General features: G+C 39.8%; 1 protein-coding gene across 4 annotated transcripts in view; it reads left to right on the forward strand.

The window, feature by feature from the left end:
* Nucleotides 1-21,963, forward strand: part of WDPCP (WD repeat containing planar cell polarity effector) — a 292,680-nt gene that overhangs the window by 95,882 nt on the left and 174,835 nt on the right. For 3 of the 4 annotated variants that reach the window (XR_007355596.2, XM_048842680.2, XM_075127220.1), the window contains exons 2-6: nucleotides 7,731-7,815; nucleotides 9,331-9,375; nucleotides 10,435-10,485; nucleotides 14,068-14,138; nucleotides 14,395-14,454. The exons of the other annotated variant lie outside the window; for it this stretch is intronic. Coding sequence is in view for 2 of the 3 variants with exons in the window: in XM_048842680.2 (XP_048698637.1) it covers nucleotides 7,755-7,815; nucleotides 9,331-9,375; nucleotides 10,435-10,485; nucleotides 14,068-14,138; nucleotides 14,395-14,454 (288 nt within the window). In the remaining variant the exon portion in view is untranslated. The remainder of the gene's footprint in view (nucleotides 1-7,730; nucleotides 7,816-9,330; nucleotides 9,376-10,434; nucleotides 10,486-14,067; nucleotides 14,139-14,394; nucleotides 14,455-21,963) is intronic. 4 annotated transcript variants of the gene reach the window in all.

Below are 21,963 nucleotides of genomic sequence, written 5' to 3' on the forward strand. Positions count from 1 at the left end.
CAAGTTTAGCTTGTTCTTTGCTAGAAGAAAAGGAGTACTTGTGGCACCTTAGAGACTAACCAATTTATTTGAGCATGAGCTTTCGTGAGCTACAGCTCACTTCATCGGATGCATACTGTGGAAACTGCAGAAGACATTATATACACAGAGACCATGAAACAATACCTCTGGTGGGAGGAGGTATTGTTTCATGGTCTCTGTGTATATAATGTCTTCTGCAGTTTCCACAGTATGCATCCGATGAAGTGAGGAGGTATTGTTTCATGGTCTCTGTGTATATAATGTCTTCTGCAGTTTCCACAGTATGCATCCGATGAAGTGAGGAGGTATTGTTTCATGGTCTCTGTGTATATAATGTCTTCTGCAGTTTCCACAGTATGCATCCGATGAAGTGAGCTGTAGCTCACAAAAGCTTATGCTCAAATAAATTGGTTAGTCTCTAAGGTGCCACAAGTACTCCTTTTCTTTTTGCGAATACAGACTAACACGGCTGTTACTCTGAAACCTGTTCTTTGCTAGAGTTCCTATGTAGGGTTGCCAGGCATCCGTTTTTTGACTGGAACGCCCGGTCAAAAAGGGACCCTCGTGGCTCCGATCAGCACTGCTGACTGGCCCATTAAAAGTCCAGTCAACGGTGCAGCGGGGCAAAGGCAGGCTCCATGCCAGCCCTGGTTCTGTGCAGCTCCCTGGAAGCAGCCGGCATGTCCAGCCCCTAGGCGCAGGGGTGGTCAGGGAGTACTCCACAGCTCCCCTTTGCCTGGAACAGCAGCCAATGGGAGCTGTGGGGACGGCACCTGTGGGCATGGGCAGTGCGCACAGCACAGAGCCACCTGGCTGTACCTCTGCCTAGAGGCCGAACATGCCAGCCGCTTCTGGGAGCAGCACAGAGCCAGGGCAGGCATAGAGCTTGCTTTAGCCCTGCTGTGCCACCGACTAGGAATCACCTGAGGTAAGTGCCGCCTGGCCGGAGCCCCCACCCTGAACCCCTTGCCCCAGGTCAGAACCCCCTCTTGCACCCTAACTCCCTCCCAGACCTCGCACCTTCACCCGCACCCTGAACCCCCTGCCCCAGGTCAGAACCCCCCTCTTGCACCCTAACTCCCTCCCAGACCTCGCACCTTCACCTGCACCCCAATCCCCTGCCCCAGATCGGAACCCCCTCCCGCACCCAAACTCTCTCCCAGAGCCACACCTCAGCCCCCTGCCCCAGCCTGGAGCTCCCTCCTGCACCCCAAACTCCTCATCCCCAGCTGCACTCCAGAGCCCGCACCTCCAGCCGGAACCTTCACCCCCTCCCACACCCCAACCCTCTGTCCCATCCCAGTGAAAATGAGTGAGGGTGGAGGAGAGCGAGCAACAGAGGGAGGGGGGCTGGAGTGAGTGGGGGGTGGGGCCTTGGATAAGGGGTGGAAGAGGGGCAGGGCCTTAGGAAAGGGGCAGGGTGGGGCAAGTGTGTTCGGTTTTGTGCAATTAGAAAGTTGGCACCCCTATTCCTAGGAGGTGTAAATTCTTACCTATAAAATCCAGGCAAGGGATTATTAGATACAGAAATGAACTGGAACACCACATCTGCCCCCACAAGCCCAGAACTTAAATCCAAATAAGAACTGTGTGACTTGGGGATATTTCTGCAGTGAACCAAATCCCAAACACCTTTTGCATTTGGGAAAGTTCAGTTTCAATTCTGGATCTAAACTTAGAGGAAGCTCTTACAAATAGACTGAGGCAGGCAAATCTCTCTACCTGCTCAGATTGCCACAGACTTCAGTGGTGTTGTGCTGAGGTGTAGGTGTCTGCTCACATTGCTCCGTTTGCAGGATCTAGCCCTTAGACATTTGGGCCAAAGCCAACAAAGACAGTTAATTTATTATTTTCCTTGTCAGCTCTCCTGTATCCAGACATGGTAAGCAGATGGAAGTGGGAACACCTACATGAAAAATATTGACATGCCTATGAAATTTGAGAGATAAGAGAGTAGTTTCCTTAAATGACTCAGATATTCAGATATTAGCAGTTATTTTTGTACTCAACCAGATTACAAACTGATTCCGAATGAAGGGGTTTTTTTTTGTTTTTTTTTTTAAAAAACAGATTTACATTTTTATTTTGTTTCTAAATGCCTTCCATTGACTCAGGTCAAATATTTTTCCCAAGACATGACATCCATGTGAACAGATATAAAAGGAATGATCCTGCTCCCATAAATGTCAATGTTTATTTTTCCATTAATTGCTATGGGAGCAGAATTGAGCTCAAAGAAATCTACTTGTTTGTACTGGATAACTATTTATTGTTTAAGATAGTTGATCAAGTTACAGTAAAATTAAAAAAAAAAGATTACTTTAAAAATATGAACCTTTCTGTGTTTCAGCTTTTTAAAATGTGTTTTGCATATTTTGCACAATGAAATATACTGTATTTGTCTGTTCATCAAAGACACAGTACATACCTCCTTATCTAGTGTTTCTGATTGGATCCAAACTTTATCTCACACAGTTGACTATTACATTTCTTAATATCACTGTTCTGCAAGGAATCACTCTCCTTGGTGAAGGAGAAATTGGTCATGAAGAAGAAAAAGAGACTGATCACTGCTGCTCCAGGTATTACATCGCAGAAACACAGAATGAATTGTAGAGTGGTTTTCTGGCTTACCTCATTGGTTGAACACCTGATATCTGATCAGTTATAGTTTTGACAATGAGAATGGGAATGAATTCCAGTGATTACAGAGAGAGAATTCTGATGCCTACATGGAAAAAGTAGTCAAAAACAAAACTGAGCTTTGGGAGATATTCTGTCCAGAAGCTTATAAAAATGATAGCCATTTCCTTATTCTCTCGTGTAATTAATTTTGCTAAGGTTTAAAAAAAAAAATGTTTGTGATGATATTTTGCTAAAATAGAGCTCACTTTAGGACTTTGGAAAAAGCCTTAGCTAATGTATAGTTTGATCAACATCACAGCAAAAATGTGTATATATATTTATATAGACATATATCCCAACTATTTTTATGTAAAAATAGGTTGGGAAATTTTCCTAGCAGAATAGTTCTTTTTCTTTCAATTTTTTAAATCAGAACTTTGCAAGCTTAAGGAGAGCTTTAAAGCCAATGAAGAAATCAAATGTCAGAAAAAAATTAAGATCTCAAAACTTATAAACCAGAAGCAAGAAAAGGGCATATGTAAAAGGTAATCTGCACTTGTGTTTACAAATCCTGCAAAGATGTATTTGCTTAAATTCAAGCAGATGAGTAATTTCATTTAGCTCAATGGAACATCTCATATGCTTGAAGCATGTGCGTAAGTCTTTGCAGGAGCAGAGCCTAATTGATGCAGTTAAAGAAATGTAAACTTTGCAAATAATTTTTTTAAAAAAGAGTTAAGAAAATTGTGCAACAAATCAGGTAGTTAGATATTGAGACGCTATAATTTGATTGTTGTGCCTGGTTGAGTTCCTTAAAATATTTTTCCTACCAGAGGAGAATAATTCCATAATAGTGAATATTAACGCATGTAATGTATCACATTTTAGGGACATAAGTCTTCCATTCATGCAATCTGGAGTAAAATATTATTAAACAGAAGATGTCTCAGGTTAGGGGATGGTTAAAAAGTTTTTCCAGTGGACTGGTGATCACTTCCCCAAAACAAGCCATCTGCACAACTGGTACTGATTGGCCTTCTTGTTGATAGTCAGGGCATAGAGGCCAAGGATAGGATGGGTCTATAAACTGAATTGCCCCTCACGCCTAGATGTGGTACCTCCCAGATCAGGCTTGGATATGTGGCAGGATCCATCTTTTACTCCTTCTGTGAATAAACAGAGGACATCGCTTCCCTGGACAGTCAATCCATCATTTTTCAGCTGAGGACTAAAATGTAATTTTGAATATGCTGCTTCAGTTTGATCATTTTGTTACACAACTTTTTTTTCCCCAATAGTGGAGTGAAAATGTTTAAAAATAGGAAAAGTCTCCAAAAGTTATTATTTGGTGCTGAGTGCAAAGCACCTTTCTGTCTTTTCCTCTCAGACACACAAGGGAAAAAAAACACTTGAAAGCATTCTTTTGGTGCTTAATGCAGCCCTTCCATTTTGCTCCTCTCTTCCTTTCTATCTCTCTGATACTCAAGGCTTGGCTCATAAACAGACTAAAACCAAAAATATAATGGTAATAATTAGATGAAAAAGCAAGAATTTTGTTCTAAGTATTACCATAACTGTTAATGTCTCAGTTGGCTCTCATACTTGGAGAAGTTTAAATCAGTTTGGGGGATGCCATGTTTAGCAGATGTTTTGTACTCACTCGTCATCATAATCCGATTGAGTGAATGGTGACTTTGAAGTTTGCAATGAAGAATGAGCTTAATTTGTGAGTGACAGTGAACCTACAAGCTTGGAAGAAGCTGATTGTCAGAATAAAATTGTAAGACTAGTCAGAGAGAATACTTTGGAGACCAGACCACCAGGTTTGAAGATGTAGACTCCTTGTAACCAAAAAAAGGAGTCTAGCAAATTTCAATGAATATTCTGCCTTCCAAGAAATAAAATGAAAGCAGCCTGAAGTCGTAAGAAGTCAAAGTATATCAGTTGTACAGCTGAGGTACTCTCCTAATAATAACAGTGAAGCAATATTGTACAGTGAGATCCTCAATGGATTTAAATCACAGAGTCCATTAACGAAGGTCTCATGAGAATTTTTTCTCTCCTACTGGTATAATTGGACCTGCTATCTCAGAAAGATGGCATTGTGCATCCTAATCCACGGTTGCTGAGTTGCTCCACCTCTTAGCTTGGGTCACAGGACATTAATTATTTGTGATCTGGTGTGCCCTGTTGAAGGGTAGGTGATTTTTTGGTGCAGTTCAGAAATCCATTTACGTTGAAATACTATTTTCAAAAGTGGAAAAGATTTTCTCTATAAACAGATGGTAACACTATCTCCAGGTTCTGCGTCCATATACTAGATTATTCATTGTGCCTAAGTCTCTCAGCCGCTTGTCTTCTGTCAAGGTGATCCTGCATGCCAGCTCAATATTATCATGTGAGTGGCAGATTCTGTTTTTTTTCACCCTCACAAAATTTCTGAAAAGTGGTTAATTAATGTCTTCCCGTCAATTAGAGAACACATTCTATCAAGGACCTTAACCTTGTGATTCTTGAGGACCTGTTTTTCTTCCACTTGTCAGTTACATCTACCAGAAGAACAAGAGCATTACAGAATTTAATGGCTAGCCTCCTTTCACTCTCTTCCACATGGACAGTGTTGTCCTGTGTCCTCATCCCATACTTATTCCAAAAGTGGTGCCCGAGTTCCAGCAATCTCCTGGTGTTCTTGCCAAAACCTCATTCTCACCCAGGGGAAACTATACTCCATTTACTAGGAGTCGTGTGTTTTGAACTTGAACTTGGGTAGGACTAAGGGCTTTAGGAAGTCAGCAAGATTTTTTTTTTGTGGTTTTGGGGATCAATATAAAAGGAATGCTTTTTCCATTCAGCACTGTTTAAGTGGATTAGGCCGTGCACTGAGATATTATATGTTAGTTAGGGCAAAAGTATCTCAGCGTCTTTCAACAATATTTACCAGGACTAAGGTGACATCCATGATAAGTCTCTAATATTTTCATCATACAACTCTTTTGATTTGACATTTATATCAGATGCTTGTTTTGGGGTTTGGCAGTTCCAATTAGAACTCCTCAGCCCATCCTGCTACGGTTGTAGTACTATTTAGACTCCCACAGTGGGAAAACGAGAGCCTATCTCAAAAATGAAAAACATGGTCATGGCCAGTACCATACAAACTACGGTTCTTCAAGACTGTTGCCCCTGCATATTCATTTTAAATGCCCACCTTCCACTATTCCACAGCGTTCTACTTTGATGTGACCACTGGGCAGAGGCAGTTGGGGCACATGGTCTTGTTTGTAACGTCCGCTGGGAATATTTGGTGCCACAAGAGGTTGGTCACACAGGTCCAATGGAAACTATTTTCCAGAAGGTTCGTGATGCTCAGTGGCATGGGAGGAGAGAGGGTAGAGAAGAGGACTCATTCTCACAACTGTGAATATGGAGAGACAACACTTTAAAGAAGCAAAAAACAGTTAGAATTGCAATCATGTTAAATAAGTCACCTCAGACATTTTATCTGATTAACACCGGTTGTCCTTGTGCGTTAGTAATAATTTAATATAATCTCCCTATGTTTCTGATCTAGGAAAGCCATCACTTTAGGTATTTCACATTAATTACTAGTGCCTGCAAGGATCTCATGTTCAAAACTCTCTCTTGACTTCACTGAATGTTCCCTATGTGCAGGGCTTGCAGGGTCAAGCCCTAAAAGTATATTCTAATATTCTGGGGTCAAACCTGAAAAAATAGCCTCTAATTTTGCTTGCACAGTTATTACTTTGACACACACGTATGTGGTAATGGTGTAAACAGCTGCAAGGACAAAGATAGAGTCTGGTTGTAAATTTGGCTCTAAATATAAAGCAAAAAACCAAACAACCACATTATTATCTCAAATTCATTCCCATGTATCACTGACTTTGCTGTTGCTGAATATGTCAACTTTTATATACGAATGAGAGGCAATTACAATGATTCAAAATGGTATATTTCAGGCCCTTAGAGTCTGTTTTTGATCCTATTGTAATAACTACTTAGAATTTAAATACAATCCATATGTACTGTGACAAAGTTCCTCCTCTGCCTCGGTGGGTCCTGCGCTTATTGGCAGATTTGCTTGCCTCAGAGATTCACAGCAGCCCTCAGTTTGGCCACTCTTGCTCATGGCTCAAACCTGCCATCCACTCAGCTAACCTCATCACTGGCCAGCATGGGAGAATGGAGAACAATCCCCACAGTCTCTGTGTCCCATCTAGTGGGTCGGGGACAGGGCAGATCCCTTTCCAATTTAGACCTTCCCTTCTAGTGTTTCTCACAGACCAGGTCAAGTCCTCCTGTGTCCAATCAGGGGTTGGGGGGATGGGAGGGAACCTGGGCCCACCCTCTACACCGGGTTCCAGCCCAGGGCTCTGTGGATAGCAGCTGTCCACAATGTTCCCTGTATCAGCTGTGTGACAGCTACAACTCCCTGGGCTACTTCCCCCTTGCCTTTCCCCCAGCACCTTCTTTATCCTCACTACAGGATCTTCCTCCTGAAGCCTGATCACACTTGACCTCTTCACTCTTCCAACAGCACACCTTCTCACTCCCTGCTCCTTGCATGCCCCCCTACTAACTGATGGGTGGTCCTTTTTAAATGAGGTGTCCTGATTAACCTGCCTGCCATAATTGAATCTAGAAAGTTCTTGATTGGCTCCAGATGTCTTGATTAGCTTGCCTGTCTTAATTGGTTCTGGCAGGTTCCTGATTGCTCTAAGGCAGCCCCTGCTCTGGTCAGTCAGGGAACAGAAAACTGTTCATCTAGTGGACAATATATTTGCCTTCTACCAGACTTCTGTATTCCACTGGTCTGGCACAATACATATAGCAACATAGTACATTTAGTATAACAGAAAGGACTACTTTTTTGTCTCTTAGGTAGCATCATTCATAGGAGCAGAAATAAGAGCAGTGTGTATGTGTGGTTACTGAATAATTCTGCTTTCAGAATATCTCCAATGGCAGCCTATTTTACCACTTAGTTGCCAAGGGACTTTCAGTTTCACTGGTGGTAGAAGGTAATTAATTTGCACATGTTGTTTCTTTCCTTCCTTTGATAGGCCTGAGTTTCCATCTGCCATCAGATGTCTTTCTGCCTGACTGAGATGCACCTGTGGTCTTTGAAGAATACTTTACATGTTGGGGGTAAATAAACGGTGTCCAAATTCCAACCTTTTCCTAAAACAGATAACAAAATCTATCAATGAATATTCAATTGATATAAAATTCTGAATACTCATGTGAAGTTGAAGTTTATGTTTAAGCTTGGGGAAAGCAAATTATATAAAAATAGTATGGTAGAATGTGGTCAGCTTCTTATCTTATCATAGATCTGGAGTATCTTTGTCAATAATGAAAAATTATTAAGATTATATATTGTCTAATTCATGTTTCCTTTTAAGAAGCCGTGTGCTGCTTTACTGTAGGTTTCACTATAATGACTAGTTTATTGATATTCATTCATACATTCCAGTTGATTGCAGAAGTATTATAATATGTACTTAATATGTAACAATACTTTATTGCTCATGCGCTGAAAATTTTGAATGGAGAACTGGTATACTTAAGATACATTTATCTTATTAAACTATCATTCCAGTTTTCAAAGTAATTTGAGATACATGACTAATTACCATCCATGTGGAAAAAAGCTTTATACTTCTAGCTTTGCAAGTGCTAAAATCCAATGTTCAACAGACCACTGGTTTTGAAATGTGCGATACCAAAACCACATTTATTTGACATCTAGTCCCTATGACAGTTGTAGCAAGGTGCATTCCAGTAACGCTAAAAACCATACAAAAATATGATTAATCAAATATTGACTCAATATCCCAAAGTGTCCCATATCTTTATGAGAACAAGCCTGTTGTAATGACAACTAGATAAAATGTTTAATCAATAGCCAGACTGTCCAGAAAAGCCTGGCAGCCTAAATAAAATAATTAATTATGATAATGGGAATTAAAAGCATGTTATGAATTGTTACATTTCAGAAACATGAACTGTTAGACTTTGTTTGTTGGGAGAAACCAGATCTTTAAATAACAGTTCATTATTTTCAGATTTCTTTGTAATGGATTCCAACCTAACATTGCTTTTGCTTATTACAAATACTGTGTATAAAATCCCATCTCTGGAAATGATAGCTATGTGATAAATTGCAGAGCTATATGATGAATATATCGTGCGCCTTTGACCTGTTGCCCACTAACCCATCTCCTCAGCTCTTATTCTAACGTTCCAAACCTCTAAATAGCTTCAGGAAGCTGCTATTTTATTTTAAAATCAGCCAGCCAAAGAAATGCCTTCCACCTTCTTCCCCAGTTGAGGAATTTCCCCCAAAATCTCTCCCGAGGCCAGGATGAGAGAGTCAGTCTTGGGCCAATTTATAGTAACATACTATCTATTTAAAGTCTAATGTCTTAGAGTACCACATAGCTAGAAATGGGAACTTTTTACCATGGGAAGGGGAGCTTCCCAAAGTGCACAAGTATTTACAAAAAAACCATTAAAATAGTTGCAATTTACAGGCCATTAGTAGTAACGTTGCCAGTCACCAGGAGGCATTTTTTAAAAAGTGATTCAATTTCATTTTTTGTGCTACATTTTTTCAAGTGACACACAATCACGATTTAATATTTCTACTTGATTATGTAGATGAAGACATTGGGATCCATCAATACTATGACAAGAAAGAACCAGGTACAATATTAATTGTATTTGACTATTTAAAAAAAAACTGTTTAAAACTTTGAAATGTTTGGTCTGCTTTGGGAACAAGTTGTTTGGCTAATAGTAAACTGAGCAATGAATTTCTTCTTAATATGCAAGAGACTTTTTGTATTTCTCTAGAATAAGGAAACAATCACAGAGACTCTGTCTCGGGTAATCTGAATCTATTTTTAAACTGTTTATTCCAATAGACAGAAACTATAGATAATAATTAAATGAATCATAAAAATAATTAAATGAACTTTCAATAGATATGACTGAATGCCTCTTATATTTGGACAGTGATGAATTAAACATCAATCAGGCCTCAGTGTGTCTATATTTTCTACCTAACAATCTTGTATGTGCTATAAAGAAAAATTAATAAAACTATTTAACAATATAATTTTAATGTAATATAGTATCATTTCAGATATGATCAATTTGATATTGAGCATTCCAGTAATTTTTTATTTTTTGGAATCCCAGTAGAGGGCATCGTAAACGCAGAGGAATGCACTAGTGTTAGCCTCCTGGATCTTTACCTGATATCTGAAATAGGCATTTCAGAGTGAATGATCAATTTTCTTTATCTGATTAATCCTGTTAATCCTAGAAGTTTCATGATGGCCCAAAAGGTCTTTTCAGCAACAGTGACTTCCTGTTTCAGGCCAGGTTAAAGTGGAGGCTTGTGTGGGCATCATCCCATGTACTTAGCTTGGTGGTTAATATGCTGTCTCCATGGCTCTGATGACAGACTGACTCAGCTTCTCTCCTGGATTCAGTTGCAGCTCGCTTCACTATCTGATGAGATTGGAGGCTCAGTAATATTGGCCCACCTGTTGGGCTGCATAAGCCTTTCTTTCACTGCGAATTTAAGATATCTGACTGTGAGGTGAAAAAATCAGGGCTGTCTTAATTTTGTATAAATTTCTGTGTTTTATTAAAATGTCCGAATCTTCTCTTTAATGTATTAATATTTGCTGACAGCACATGTGAGGGTTAACATTCATCTTTTCATTCTCCCCCCCCTCCCCCTGTCTTTTTTAGTATCACAAATGAACCATGGTTACTTAGAAGAGAAACAACAGCTTGTGGAATGTAAGGGCATTTTCTAGGTTACTTGTTGGTATAAGATTGTATTATTTTTTTTAATTGCTGTTGCTCCAGGCAAAACGCTAAAATAATCTTTTTTCTTCAATCTCAACTTTCTGCACAGACCATATAGTAGAAGACTGAATATCATAGAACTAACGAGCACAAAATAATTCACAAGATGTAACTAAACCTTTCTTATGTAATTGCAATGTAACTTTCTATATAATTGAGTATGGTAGTCACAATTGCTTCTCATTTCTCTTGCTAAGTAAAAACAGAAATAAACATAATCCAGGACTCTCCTTATCAAGTGTAGTCTGCAGATTATCAATACATATCTTAAATAAATGAAAGAATTTAAATATTCATTGGTACAAAACTAAAATTCTTCCAATAGGAGTAAAAGAAACATGGTGCTAATAATCAGCTGTATTCCTAATTTGTTTGGTGGGGTTATTTTTGGATTCACATTGGATTATATGTTCCTCCTCGCTGGTTAAAAGAAGTTTTAATGAGACTATCACAGTGCTATCACAATGCTGCTAGAGGTTTATCATTTGAATAACAAAGCCTTCCCTCCACCACAAGTTTTATAACTACTGGATAGTTACTCCTTCTCATACCACATTTTAGTGTTCAATCTGTATTGCATTACAGCCATGAAAAATCCAATCGATTTTTATGGGATTTTGCAAAATAAAATGTATACTGTAAGAGTTCCCTTAACACTGTATCTGATCCTTACTGAATTAGTCTTAGGATCAAATTCTGCCTTCAAATAGATATGCAAAATTCTCATTAATTTAAGTGGGATTGGTGTGTGGTGTGTGTGTGTTTGGTGGCAGAATTTGGCCCATGAGGACTGATCCCCCTGGGACCCAGTCCCCAGTATGTTTGGAGGGCCCTTTGTCCAGGAAAACTAGTGAAGTTCTGCTATAAAGCGGGGAAGAATTTAAGGAACCATATAGAGGATTTACATCCTTTGTATGCTGTGGAGTATTGGTCTGCCTGGCTCCCTATATGATGGGTCGGTATGCTGTGGGCAGAGCAGAGCCAGTAGATATGGACTACACGGCTGCACCAACCCACTCCTCTCGTATATGTGACATGCAATGGGAGCGTAAGCTCCTGTAGCCATGTTGCTTTAGTTACTCCCATGAATTGGCTCCACTACTGCTGTTATACAATAAAATAAAAACCAGCAGGGTCTTCTTAAAGGGAAAAAGGCAAAATACCACATTTATTGTGAATACAGAAAGAATCATAGTAAGCAGTTAGTTATAGCTATAACATTCCATTCAATCTCATGTTTATTCACACATTCATTCATACACACACACACACAGGTTCTGCAAGGTTGTTATCATAGTTACCAGCCTTAGAGTTGCTCATGCCAAGCCACTGGCCAGGTGGCCTGGACATGAGGAGGGAGCCGGGCCTTGTCAGATGCTCATCTGATGCTCCTGGAAGTTGCAGAATCAGACCCCAAAGTTCTCACTTTCTAGAGTCCATTTTTATAGGAATTTCTTCCTATGCCAGTCTATGGGAATTGCTTCATCATGCTGTTGCTGAATCAATCAGCAGATGGCACATTCCTGACGGCTTCGTGCTGCCAGATGTTATCTTGTTCTTTGGTTCTCCCATTCTTGAGGCTGTTGGGTGGATTCCAGTCTGCCCTCCGGAGGGTCCTCTGGTTATTTCCACTTGACGCCTTCTTCAGCTGATGGACACTGGATTCTTAGGCTGGCACCTCCCTGTTCATTCCGTTATTATCCACACCAAGCATCCATCCACATACATCCTCTATCTCTATTTTAATCACAATTGTTAATACAACAAAAGGGCGGGGAGTCTCTGGGTGCTGTTTCTGTTGTTACAGAGTATTGCTTTGAGTCTCTCTCTCTCTGTGTGAATTGCTTTGAGAACAGACTCTGTCTTAGAATGTACTAACACAATTAGCAGCTTGCAAGTTTCACACATAGAGGGAGAGAAACAGTACCAAAAACCAAGAGACCTCTTATTTAGTAATACCCTGGAATTTAAACTATGGGGAATCAAACTCATTTGTGATTTTAATACAGAACTTCTTTAATATGATCCAACACTACTCTGTGGCATGATGGGAAGATTCCTCCCCTATCAGGCCTCATTCAACTTGTCAGTGCACAGCCCAAATACCAGAACTCTGTGCTGAGATCAGGGCTGCCCCAAAGCACAGAATTTCACATGACGCTTTATGGGCCATATTTTTGACAAGGCTGCACTGGCTAATATTGTACTCAAATGGTGATTTGGAAATACACATTGGTATTTGTTTGAGCAATTTCCCATTTTGTATATGTAGATAAGAGTTCTTAATTTATACAGAGGCTTATTGAAAATGTGATCTTACATGCCTAATTAGAATTATCACAACAGTTCTATTGACACTGGCTTGGTCCAATTCAAGGGAAGCTGTATGTTCATGTGCTTTTTGTTTTGTTTTGAATGATATACATAGTGCAAGACGGAAGGACTTTAAAATATTTCTGTTATAAACTGGTTTTGTGGGGAGGTTTAAACTTGACTGTTAATTCATTTGGCATGAGAGTTGACATACAAACTCTTGACAGCTCAGAGCTCGAAACTTTTCACCAAATCTCCTTTAAATAGTTTAGACCGGTTAATAAAGAGAGAGGGTTTTCCAGTTTCACGTGCTTTTTTGTTATGTACTCTTGTGGGAAGAAAATGCTCACTTTTTAAACAATGACATTTAGTAAGTTATTAGAACCTGATCTTTCAGCTATGATACAGCTATTGCCATTAACTCCAAAGGGAACTTTGCCTTCCTAAATACTGCAGGGTCAATATCTTAGGCCAAATGTTTCAAAATTGTTTGCTGAAAGTTAGGCATCTAAATAAAGTTAGTAAGATTGTTGGAGAATCGTAAGTATCCATGATTCCCATTTAAGTGAGCTAAGCAGTCATATGCCCTGATCCTGAACTTCCTGTCTAACCTCCCCGCGATCTTTTTTTTGTTAGCTTGCCATGGCAGACACTTAGAACCAAATTTTCAATAATAAATGCCTAATGGCTCAGATACTAATAGTAGTGCAGGGCACAATTACCAGTTGACATCCAGGCATGCATATTTTATGGGCACAGGTTAGTGCTTGCTTTTGGAATTTTTGCCCTTAATGTTAATTCAACATAATAATATCTAAGATGAGTCAGGAGGGAGTTGATAACTTGCATCTCTGTGAGCTAGAAACACTGTGCTTGAGAGACTTTCCCATGGCAAATGCTTAGCAGTTGGGGAGGATATTCTGCCCTGAGAGCTTTATCCATGATTCCCATGGTGAAATCATGGTAGGTAAGGATATTTCATGTTAACCGTTCCTATGACAGAGCCTTTCAAAAGGATATCATTTGACAATAGAAACCATATCCACTTCCCCCCAATTATAGGCAAGTTTCTGTATAACGTTATGTTTAAGATCATTCCTATAAATCTTATTATTTTGTTTCCCCACACCAAAAGAAAGAAAAACCCAACTTAAAACATAGTTTTTGACTGTTTATGTATATATTTTATTTTATTCCCAGCTCGAGATTGTCCTTGGATACTTAAAAACAAACGCCCAGAAAAACTGCGTGATGCTCTCAAGGAGCTGGAGGTACCTTTCAGAAACTTTCAAGTATGGCAACAAATAATCCGGTTTTCAAACCTCTTTCAACAGCTTTAATTTTCATAAAGGATCAGCCCTCCTGGTGATGATAAATGTGCTTTTGTGTAGTGGGCTGGTCCAAAACAGTTGCATCTTTGTTTGTGTGGCATGCTGATCTCTCATGCTTGAAAATCAGAAGCACCTTAACCACTAGTGACAATGTGTACAGCCAACTCCACTCTTTCTGTTTTCTGTTGTTCTTCAGGAGCTGATGCAAAACAGTCAGTGTGTGCTGAGCAAATGGAAGAATAAATATGTCTGTCAGGTAAAATGTTTTGACATGCTCTTGAAATGTTCAGTCAGTGGAGCTGAACGACTGTTCAGTGATTGATGCTGAAAAGTTATCATGTTAACTGATATAGAAACTCACTGGTGTTTTAGTGTGGGGGCGTTTCATTATTTAGATTTTGTTTAGAAGCAGAAACAGACAGGATAAAATCAAACTCTATGGTCATTTTACAACAAGAATTACTCAGTAAGGGCTCGATCTTTTGAGGTACTGAGTGCCGGCAGCTTCCACAAAAGTAATTGGATTTGAAGGCACTAAACGCTTGGGGGTGCTGGAATAATTTTTATAGTGGGAGTGCTGATGATAGAACCCATGTATTTGGTGGTTTGTTATTACTACTTCAAGTCAGGGGGTGCGGTAGCACTGTAAACACCATACAGGATCAGACCCACACAGTCAAAAGAGCCATTAAAATGTATCAACAGGCCTGGAAAATATTTTTATATTATATATTTTATGTAGCAAATATTTGCACATATGTATCAAAGCATTTACTTTTAACTTGGATACCATGGTCATGGGGGTTGTGCGAGAACCTAGATAAACAGATCACACTTCAAGTCCCAGACATAGGGCCCTGGGGCAAGCTATGCACGTGTATCTGTCCTTGATATGTACATAAATATCCATATACTGTAAAAAGGAAACGTCTGTTCACATCTTCATTAGCACAGGGCAGCAGGGTAAGTGGGAACAGTGTGGCATATTGGAATGTTTGATCCAGCTTCCTAATCAACAGCTTGCTCTGAAGATGTTGGTTAGTATTTTATCACTTTAAATGTTTCTGCATACCCCTATATCTTCGATGTTTGTGAGAAAGGTGCATCATGTTTAAAACTGCTTGAAATTTTTAAAAATCTTACTAATGTAGTTCTAAAAAATAAATTTTGTACTTTGGTTGTGCAAAATGTTTTAATGTTTTTCAACGTAACTTAAATTTAAATAGTTCCAAATTTGTATGGTCCTGTTTGTTAAATATATTTAAAGTGTCCACATTCCATGTATGTTAAAGAAATTTCCAGAATTGTTTTTAACAAGAACAATTTGTCAGCGAACGCTAATCTTCTAAAGCTAATTTTAAGTATTAACTGTTCCGTTAATCAAGGCCCCAGATTTTGGGGGGTAGAGGGGGAAGGGAAGGAGTGTGTGAATCAGAGAAATGGAGTCGTGATCAGCTTTAAGTGTCACTACACAAAAAAATGGTTGTTCATCTTTTTTGTTACCCCTTTGCTATGTATCCTCACTTGCCTCTTTCTGCCCAGTCTCCCCATATCTTGTTCCTTCCTGTTACATCCCCATCTCTCTAAACTTTCACTCCCTACTAGAATGGAATACTTGTCCTCTGAACAGCCTGCCTTCTCTTGCAGCCTGTGCTTTAAGGACTGGCTTCTTAAATTTTGGAGCCTCTTGCCAGGGGACATCTTCCATCTAGAATGATGTCACTCCTCCCTTAAAACACAACATCCTAGATTTGCCAACTATCGTATGTAAAACTCATTTCTCCAACTTAGGTTTCCCCGAGGAAATTTTTCACATGCATACCTGTATGTGTGTACACAAAACAAACATATATAAAAAAGAAACAATACATAGTTATCAAGTTATTTCTTATACAAGGTAGGGGGAAATTGAGAAAAAGAGAGAGAGATTGCTATTTCTTCTTTTAAATATGTGCTCTGACACTACATCAGTGGGGTCATATAAGGAGGTGATAGATATCTGGCCTATTCCTGTAAGTTTTCTTGAGATATTTTGCTTGAAAATTAGCCAGAGGTGAAAACAAAGGTATTAATAATAGTTACTTCTCTATCTTAATCAATTTCATTTTGCTTTCTCCAGTTCTTACCCTATTTTGCATTTGAGATTATCGAAGCTCAACACTGTTTTATACAATAAGCAACTGGAATTGGACTTTCTCATAGTGATTTAGAAAATCCAGAGCATATTCAACCAAAAAATGTGTGTTGTCCTGCTTTCCATCATCCTCATAATTAACTGTAGTTCTTCAACAAATGAAAATAAAACCGAGGAAAATGAATAATTTGAGAGAGTTCTTTTCAAGTAGGACAATTCGCAAAATGCCTACTTATCAATTCTTTTTTATGTCATACAGTATCTGCACTGTAGTGCTACTTATCTTCCCCATAGCATCCTGTGAAAATGACTAGATCCCTCCCTTCATTAATTGCCCAGTAGAAGATGTGCAAAGCATTGTGGTCTGTGACAGTAAAATACCATATTTTTGAACCAACGAATTTTAAAAAATTAACAAAAATATTTCATGTTCTTCTATTTGGTGGGAAGGAGTAAAATCTAAAAATATTTGTCCTCTGAACAGCCTGCCTTCCAGCCTGCCAAAATTTGCTAATGTTTTTGGAAACATCACTTCGCAAAGTGAAAAAGAAGGTTAGAGGTTTATTTATAAACTTCAGGTGGGTGTATAATTAACTGTTTCACTTAAATGGTCTGAATTATGTCATGTCACTGTTCAATTTATATACTACTCTGGGTAAAATAACCTTTGCCTATAATAGAGAAGAATATGTTTTACATTAACTTGCGGTAAGCAATAAGCTAACAAACGTGGCGGATAGTGAAAAGTAAATTACCCCACCACTTAGTCATCAGATGTTAATAACTGTAATTGATTACTAATCTGGGCTTGGTTTGAATGGGTGACTGGGAGTTCAAAGATTTGCTATCCTAGTGCCAGTCTCCTCAACCTTCTAGCCCTTTTATCATAAACTACTGACAAATGTCATCAATAAAAATATAATAACTTAAAATTTTACAAAAAATCAGTAGCCATACTTTTTTTCTAAATTTCCCATTGTTTGTGAATCCTTCATATTTCAGAATGAGCCATAATGAGGCTACACTTTTCCTTCTAATGACAATCTGCCACCGTCACAGCCTCTCTCTGTGGCCTTTGTGCCTTTGGGGTGGAAAACACCGTCAGGCAGGACAAGTTTAATAGAACAATCACATGAAGGACTGATGTATGTCAGATTTTGTGAGAAGTAGGCATAGGCCTACTGTCCATAGACTGTTGTGCCTATTAGTACGTGAAAAGCCGTAGTACTTCAGTTTGCTGCCTCCCCAGAGCCTCCAGGTAACCCAGGGAGCAATAAATTGGGGGCCAGATATTTTCAGACAAATGCACACATACAGCTCCTAAAATTAAACGTGCAATCATGTTAATTGTGTGTGCAAATGACAGACTGCATGCACAGTACATGCACTTTTTAACATGGGCGTTGGGGACAGGAGCTGTATTGCCCCCCAGACAAATGCACACATACAGCTCCTAAAATTAAACGTGCAATCATGTTAATTGTGTGTGCAAATGACAGACTGCATGCACAGTACATGCACTTTTTAACATGGGCGTTGGGGACGGGGGCTGTATTGCCCCCCAAACTGCAAGCCGTGGGCAGGCGCAAAGCAGCACTGGCAGGGGCTATGCTTTGCAGCAGGGGAGCTGATCACCATGATCAGCTCCCCCTCCACGAAGTGCAGCCCCTGCTGGCGCTGCTCTGTGCCTGCCCGAAGCATGCAGTTGGGCCGGGGAGGGGGGGTACGCCACTCCCTGCCCCCCAAATTACACCCTTGTTAAAAAGTGGGGGAATGGCCCCTGGGAGCCTCTCCCCCCACCCCTCCCCTGGTTTCAGTGCCGTTGACAAACATGGCACTAGAAGTTTTATATTTGCATGATTTTCATTGCCAAGAAAAATCTGTTGACTGTGTTGTTTGTTCTTGCAGCCCTGTATATACACTTGAATATTTTTATATCATATAGAAACAGAAAATGTGCTAGTTCATGCAAACATACCTAGACTGTATTGTGATTTTTTTTAAAGGATTGTAGTATTCCATTTAAGAGAGCTTAGTAGAGCCCTAAAGGATTGAGCTCTATTCTTTAGCTCTGTACCTACTTGTTCCAAAAGCATGCCATGTTAGTACTGTAGCTCTAAACCCAAAGTTTGATGACCTATGATGAGCTGCTGAAATAATCCTGTAATCTTCTGTTAGTTGTTGTCAAAAGAAGAAAATAAATAGACCATAAAAGATGCTTTGACAGAAAAGAAAGGCAAGAGATCTTTCCAATAAAATGTCACTGTATTATTTATAAATAAATTGTTCCTTCTTTCCTGTTCTGGTCAGGAATAACAATTTCATGTAGTCAATTAATTTCAATAATATTTTAATTAGAGTTTGCTATGAAGAAACTGTTTCACCCATGGTATCATTCTTTAGCACTCTGGAATGCTTCAAAGTCTTTTGCTACAAAAATGTGAATTCAGTACTGTGAAATGAGACCATGTTTTCAGTTTTGGTGTACAGTGTATATTTGCAAAACTAATGAGAGCCAGCGGAATAATCTAGTTCCTAACTTCTTGATTTTTACCTGCACATTTCAGTGTAGGATTAACACATGCCAGCATTTACATATTTCATTGGATGAATGCAAGATAGCAGAAGTGAATATTGGCAGCTAATAATAAGAATTTTTGCATTTGTATTTAATTACTTTTATTTTATTTTATTTAAGTTGCATTTTGCATCTGTATATAAATACTTTTTATGTTACGGTAATTTGCACATTTAGAGCTTAATTGTGAGCTGAGATACACAGCAATATGTGCTGACATGGCTTGTGCAATTAGCTGCTGTGCATGTGCACGCAAGTAAGCTGATTTAGCAAGATATATGGTGACACATGCCAGAGTATCTGATGTCAGAATCAAGACACTATGTGAATAAAACATATGAGAAGATAGTACTTATTGCCAGCTAGTAATAGGAACTCTGTTCAGCATATTAAATTATTTGCTTTTAATCATAGCAGTTAGTTCATAACATGTTGATAGAGATCCAGGGCTAAAATCACAAATGCATTGATTGTTGTGAAATATTAACATGTAACAACAGTAAGCTCAGCTGTTCTGAGGAAAGTGACAGAATAATTACAATGGGGTGGGGGGAAAGGCAACCTGCAATGAAGAGGTGGGTGAAAACACTGTGATCCTGCTTGAACAAGAATTGCTTTGCAGTTCCATGCCCCTCTTTGCATATTCCCTGGTCGTGGTAGAACTTTGACTTCAGTGGAACTTAAGCACGTACAGTACTTAAGTGCCTTGCTGAATAAAGAGGCATTTAAATACAAGCTTAAAGTTAAACATGAGCTTAAGTACTTTGTTGCATTGGGGCCTAAATTCCCCTTGTGCGGGCTGTGTTCCACCAACATTCATCTGTGCATTGCAGAGGGGCATTTTGGCAAGTATTAACGAGTGTGTCAAGGATGATATGGGTCCACCCTCCAAAAAAACTTCAAACTCTACCTGTCTGCAGCACAGGGATAGCCCCTAGTGACATACTCAGGGTACAATCCAGTGAGTATCTGTCACCTGTTCCCTCTAACCTGGGATGCCCTTTACACTGCTTTACTGTTGTTGCCTCCACTCCTGGACTGCTCACAAACGGCTTCCGGCATGCAAGTCACTCTCAGCTATGTTTGTGTGTACTTGCAGCCTGCCAGTCATGCTCAGGCTTTTACCAGCCTGAATTATACTGCAAGGTGACCCCAGCACACTTCCAGTCCCAGACTTTTCCCCAGAAATGTACCTCTTGTACTGCCAGCTCTCATCTGGAAATACAAGCTCATAGAAAGTTCTTCATTTTATTAAGAGAAATGGTATGCACAAATCTTGTTACCCCAGATAGAGTCTCCCAAACACTTCAGTTCAAACACACTGATTTAGATAAAACAATAAAACAAGTGTATTAACTGTAAAGAGAGCTTTTAAATGAACACAAGTAATGAGGCATAAAAGTCAGAAATGGTTACAAGAAAAAGAAAAAAGAAAAGGAGTACTTGTGGCACCTTAGAGACTAACCAATTTATTTGAGCATAAGCTTTCGTGAGCTACAGCTCACTTCATCGGATGCATACTGTGGAAACTGCAGAAGACATTATATACACAGAGACCATGAAACAATACCTCCTCCCACCCCACTCTCCTGCTGGTAATAGCTTATCTAAAGTGACCACTCTCCCTACAATGTGCATGATAATCAAGGTGGGCCATTTTGAGCACAAATCCAGGTTTTCTCACCCTCCCCCCCCCCCCCCCCACAAACTCACTCTCCTGCTGGTAACAGCCCATCCAAAGCAACCACTCTCCCAACAATGTGCACGATAATCAAGGTAGGCCATTTCCATCACAAATCCAGGTCTCCTCACCCACCCACCCACCCCACACACAAACTCACTCTCCTGCTGGTAACAGCCCATCCAAAGCGACCACTCTCCCCACAATGTGCACGATAATCAAGGTGGGCCATTTCCAGCATAAATCTAAGGTTAAACAGAACGTCTGGGGGGGGAGGGTAGGAAAAAACAAGGGGAAATAGGCTACCTTGCATAATGACTTAGCCACTCCCAGTCTCTATTTAAGCCTAAATTAATAGTATCCAATTTGCAAATGAATTCCAATTCAGCAGTTTCTCGCTGGAGTCTGGATTTTAAGTTTTTTTGTTGTAAGATAGCAGCCTTCATATCTGTAATTGCGTGACCAGAGAGATTGAAGTGTTCTCCGACTGGTTTATGAATGTTATAATTCTTGACATCTGATTCGTGTCCATTTATTCTTTTACGTAGAGACTGTCCAGTTTGACCAATGTACATGGCAGAGGGGCATTGCTGGCACATGATGGCATATATCACATTGGTAGATGTGCAGGTGAACGAGCCTCTGATAATGTGGCTGATGTTATTAGGCCCTGTGATGGTGTCCCCTGAATAGATATGTGGGCACAGTTGGCAACGGGCTTTGTTGCAAGGATAGGTTCCTGGGTTAGTGGTTCTGTTGTGTGGTATGTGGTTGTTGGTGAGTATTTGCTTCAGGTTGGGGGGCTGTCTGTAGGCAAGGACTGGCCTGTCTCCCAAGATTTGTGAGAGTGTTGGGTCATCCTTCAGGATAGGTTGTAGATCCTTAATAATGCGTTGGAGGGGTTTTAGTTGGGGGCTGAAGGTGATGGCTAGTGGCGTTCTGTTATTTTCTTTGTTAGGCCTGTCCTGTAGTAGGTGACTTCTGGGAACTCTTCTGGCTCTATCAATCTGTTTCTTCACTTCCGCAGGTGGGTATTGTAGTTGTAAGAATGCTTGATAGAGATCTTATAGGTGTTTGTCTCTGTCTGAGGGGTTGGAGCAAATGCGGTTGTATCGCAGAGCTTGGCTGTAGACGATGGATCGTGTGGTGTGGTCAGGGTGAAAGCTGGAGGCATGTAGGTAGGAATAGCGGTCAGTAGGTTTCAGAGTAACAGCCGTGTATTGTGAATACAGACTAACACGGCTGTTACTCTGAAACCTGTCATTATGCAAGGCATTGCATTTAGCCGTATGGAGTGGAAATCTATCTGCAGTTTCCACACTATGCATCCGATGAAGTGAGCTGTAGCTCACGAAAGCTTATGCTCAAATAA

This window comes from Caretta caretta, chromosome 3 (assembly GCF_965140235.1).
Source record: "Caretta caretta isolate rCarCar2 chromosome 3, rCarCar1.hap1, whole genome shotgun sequence".
NCBI lineage: Eukaryota > Metazoa > Chordata > Testudines > Cheloniidae > Caretta > Caretta caretta.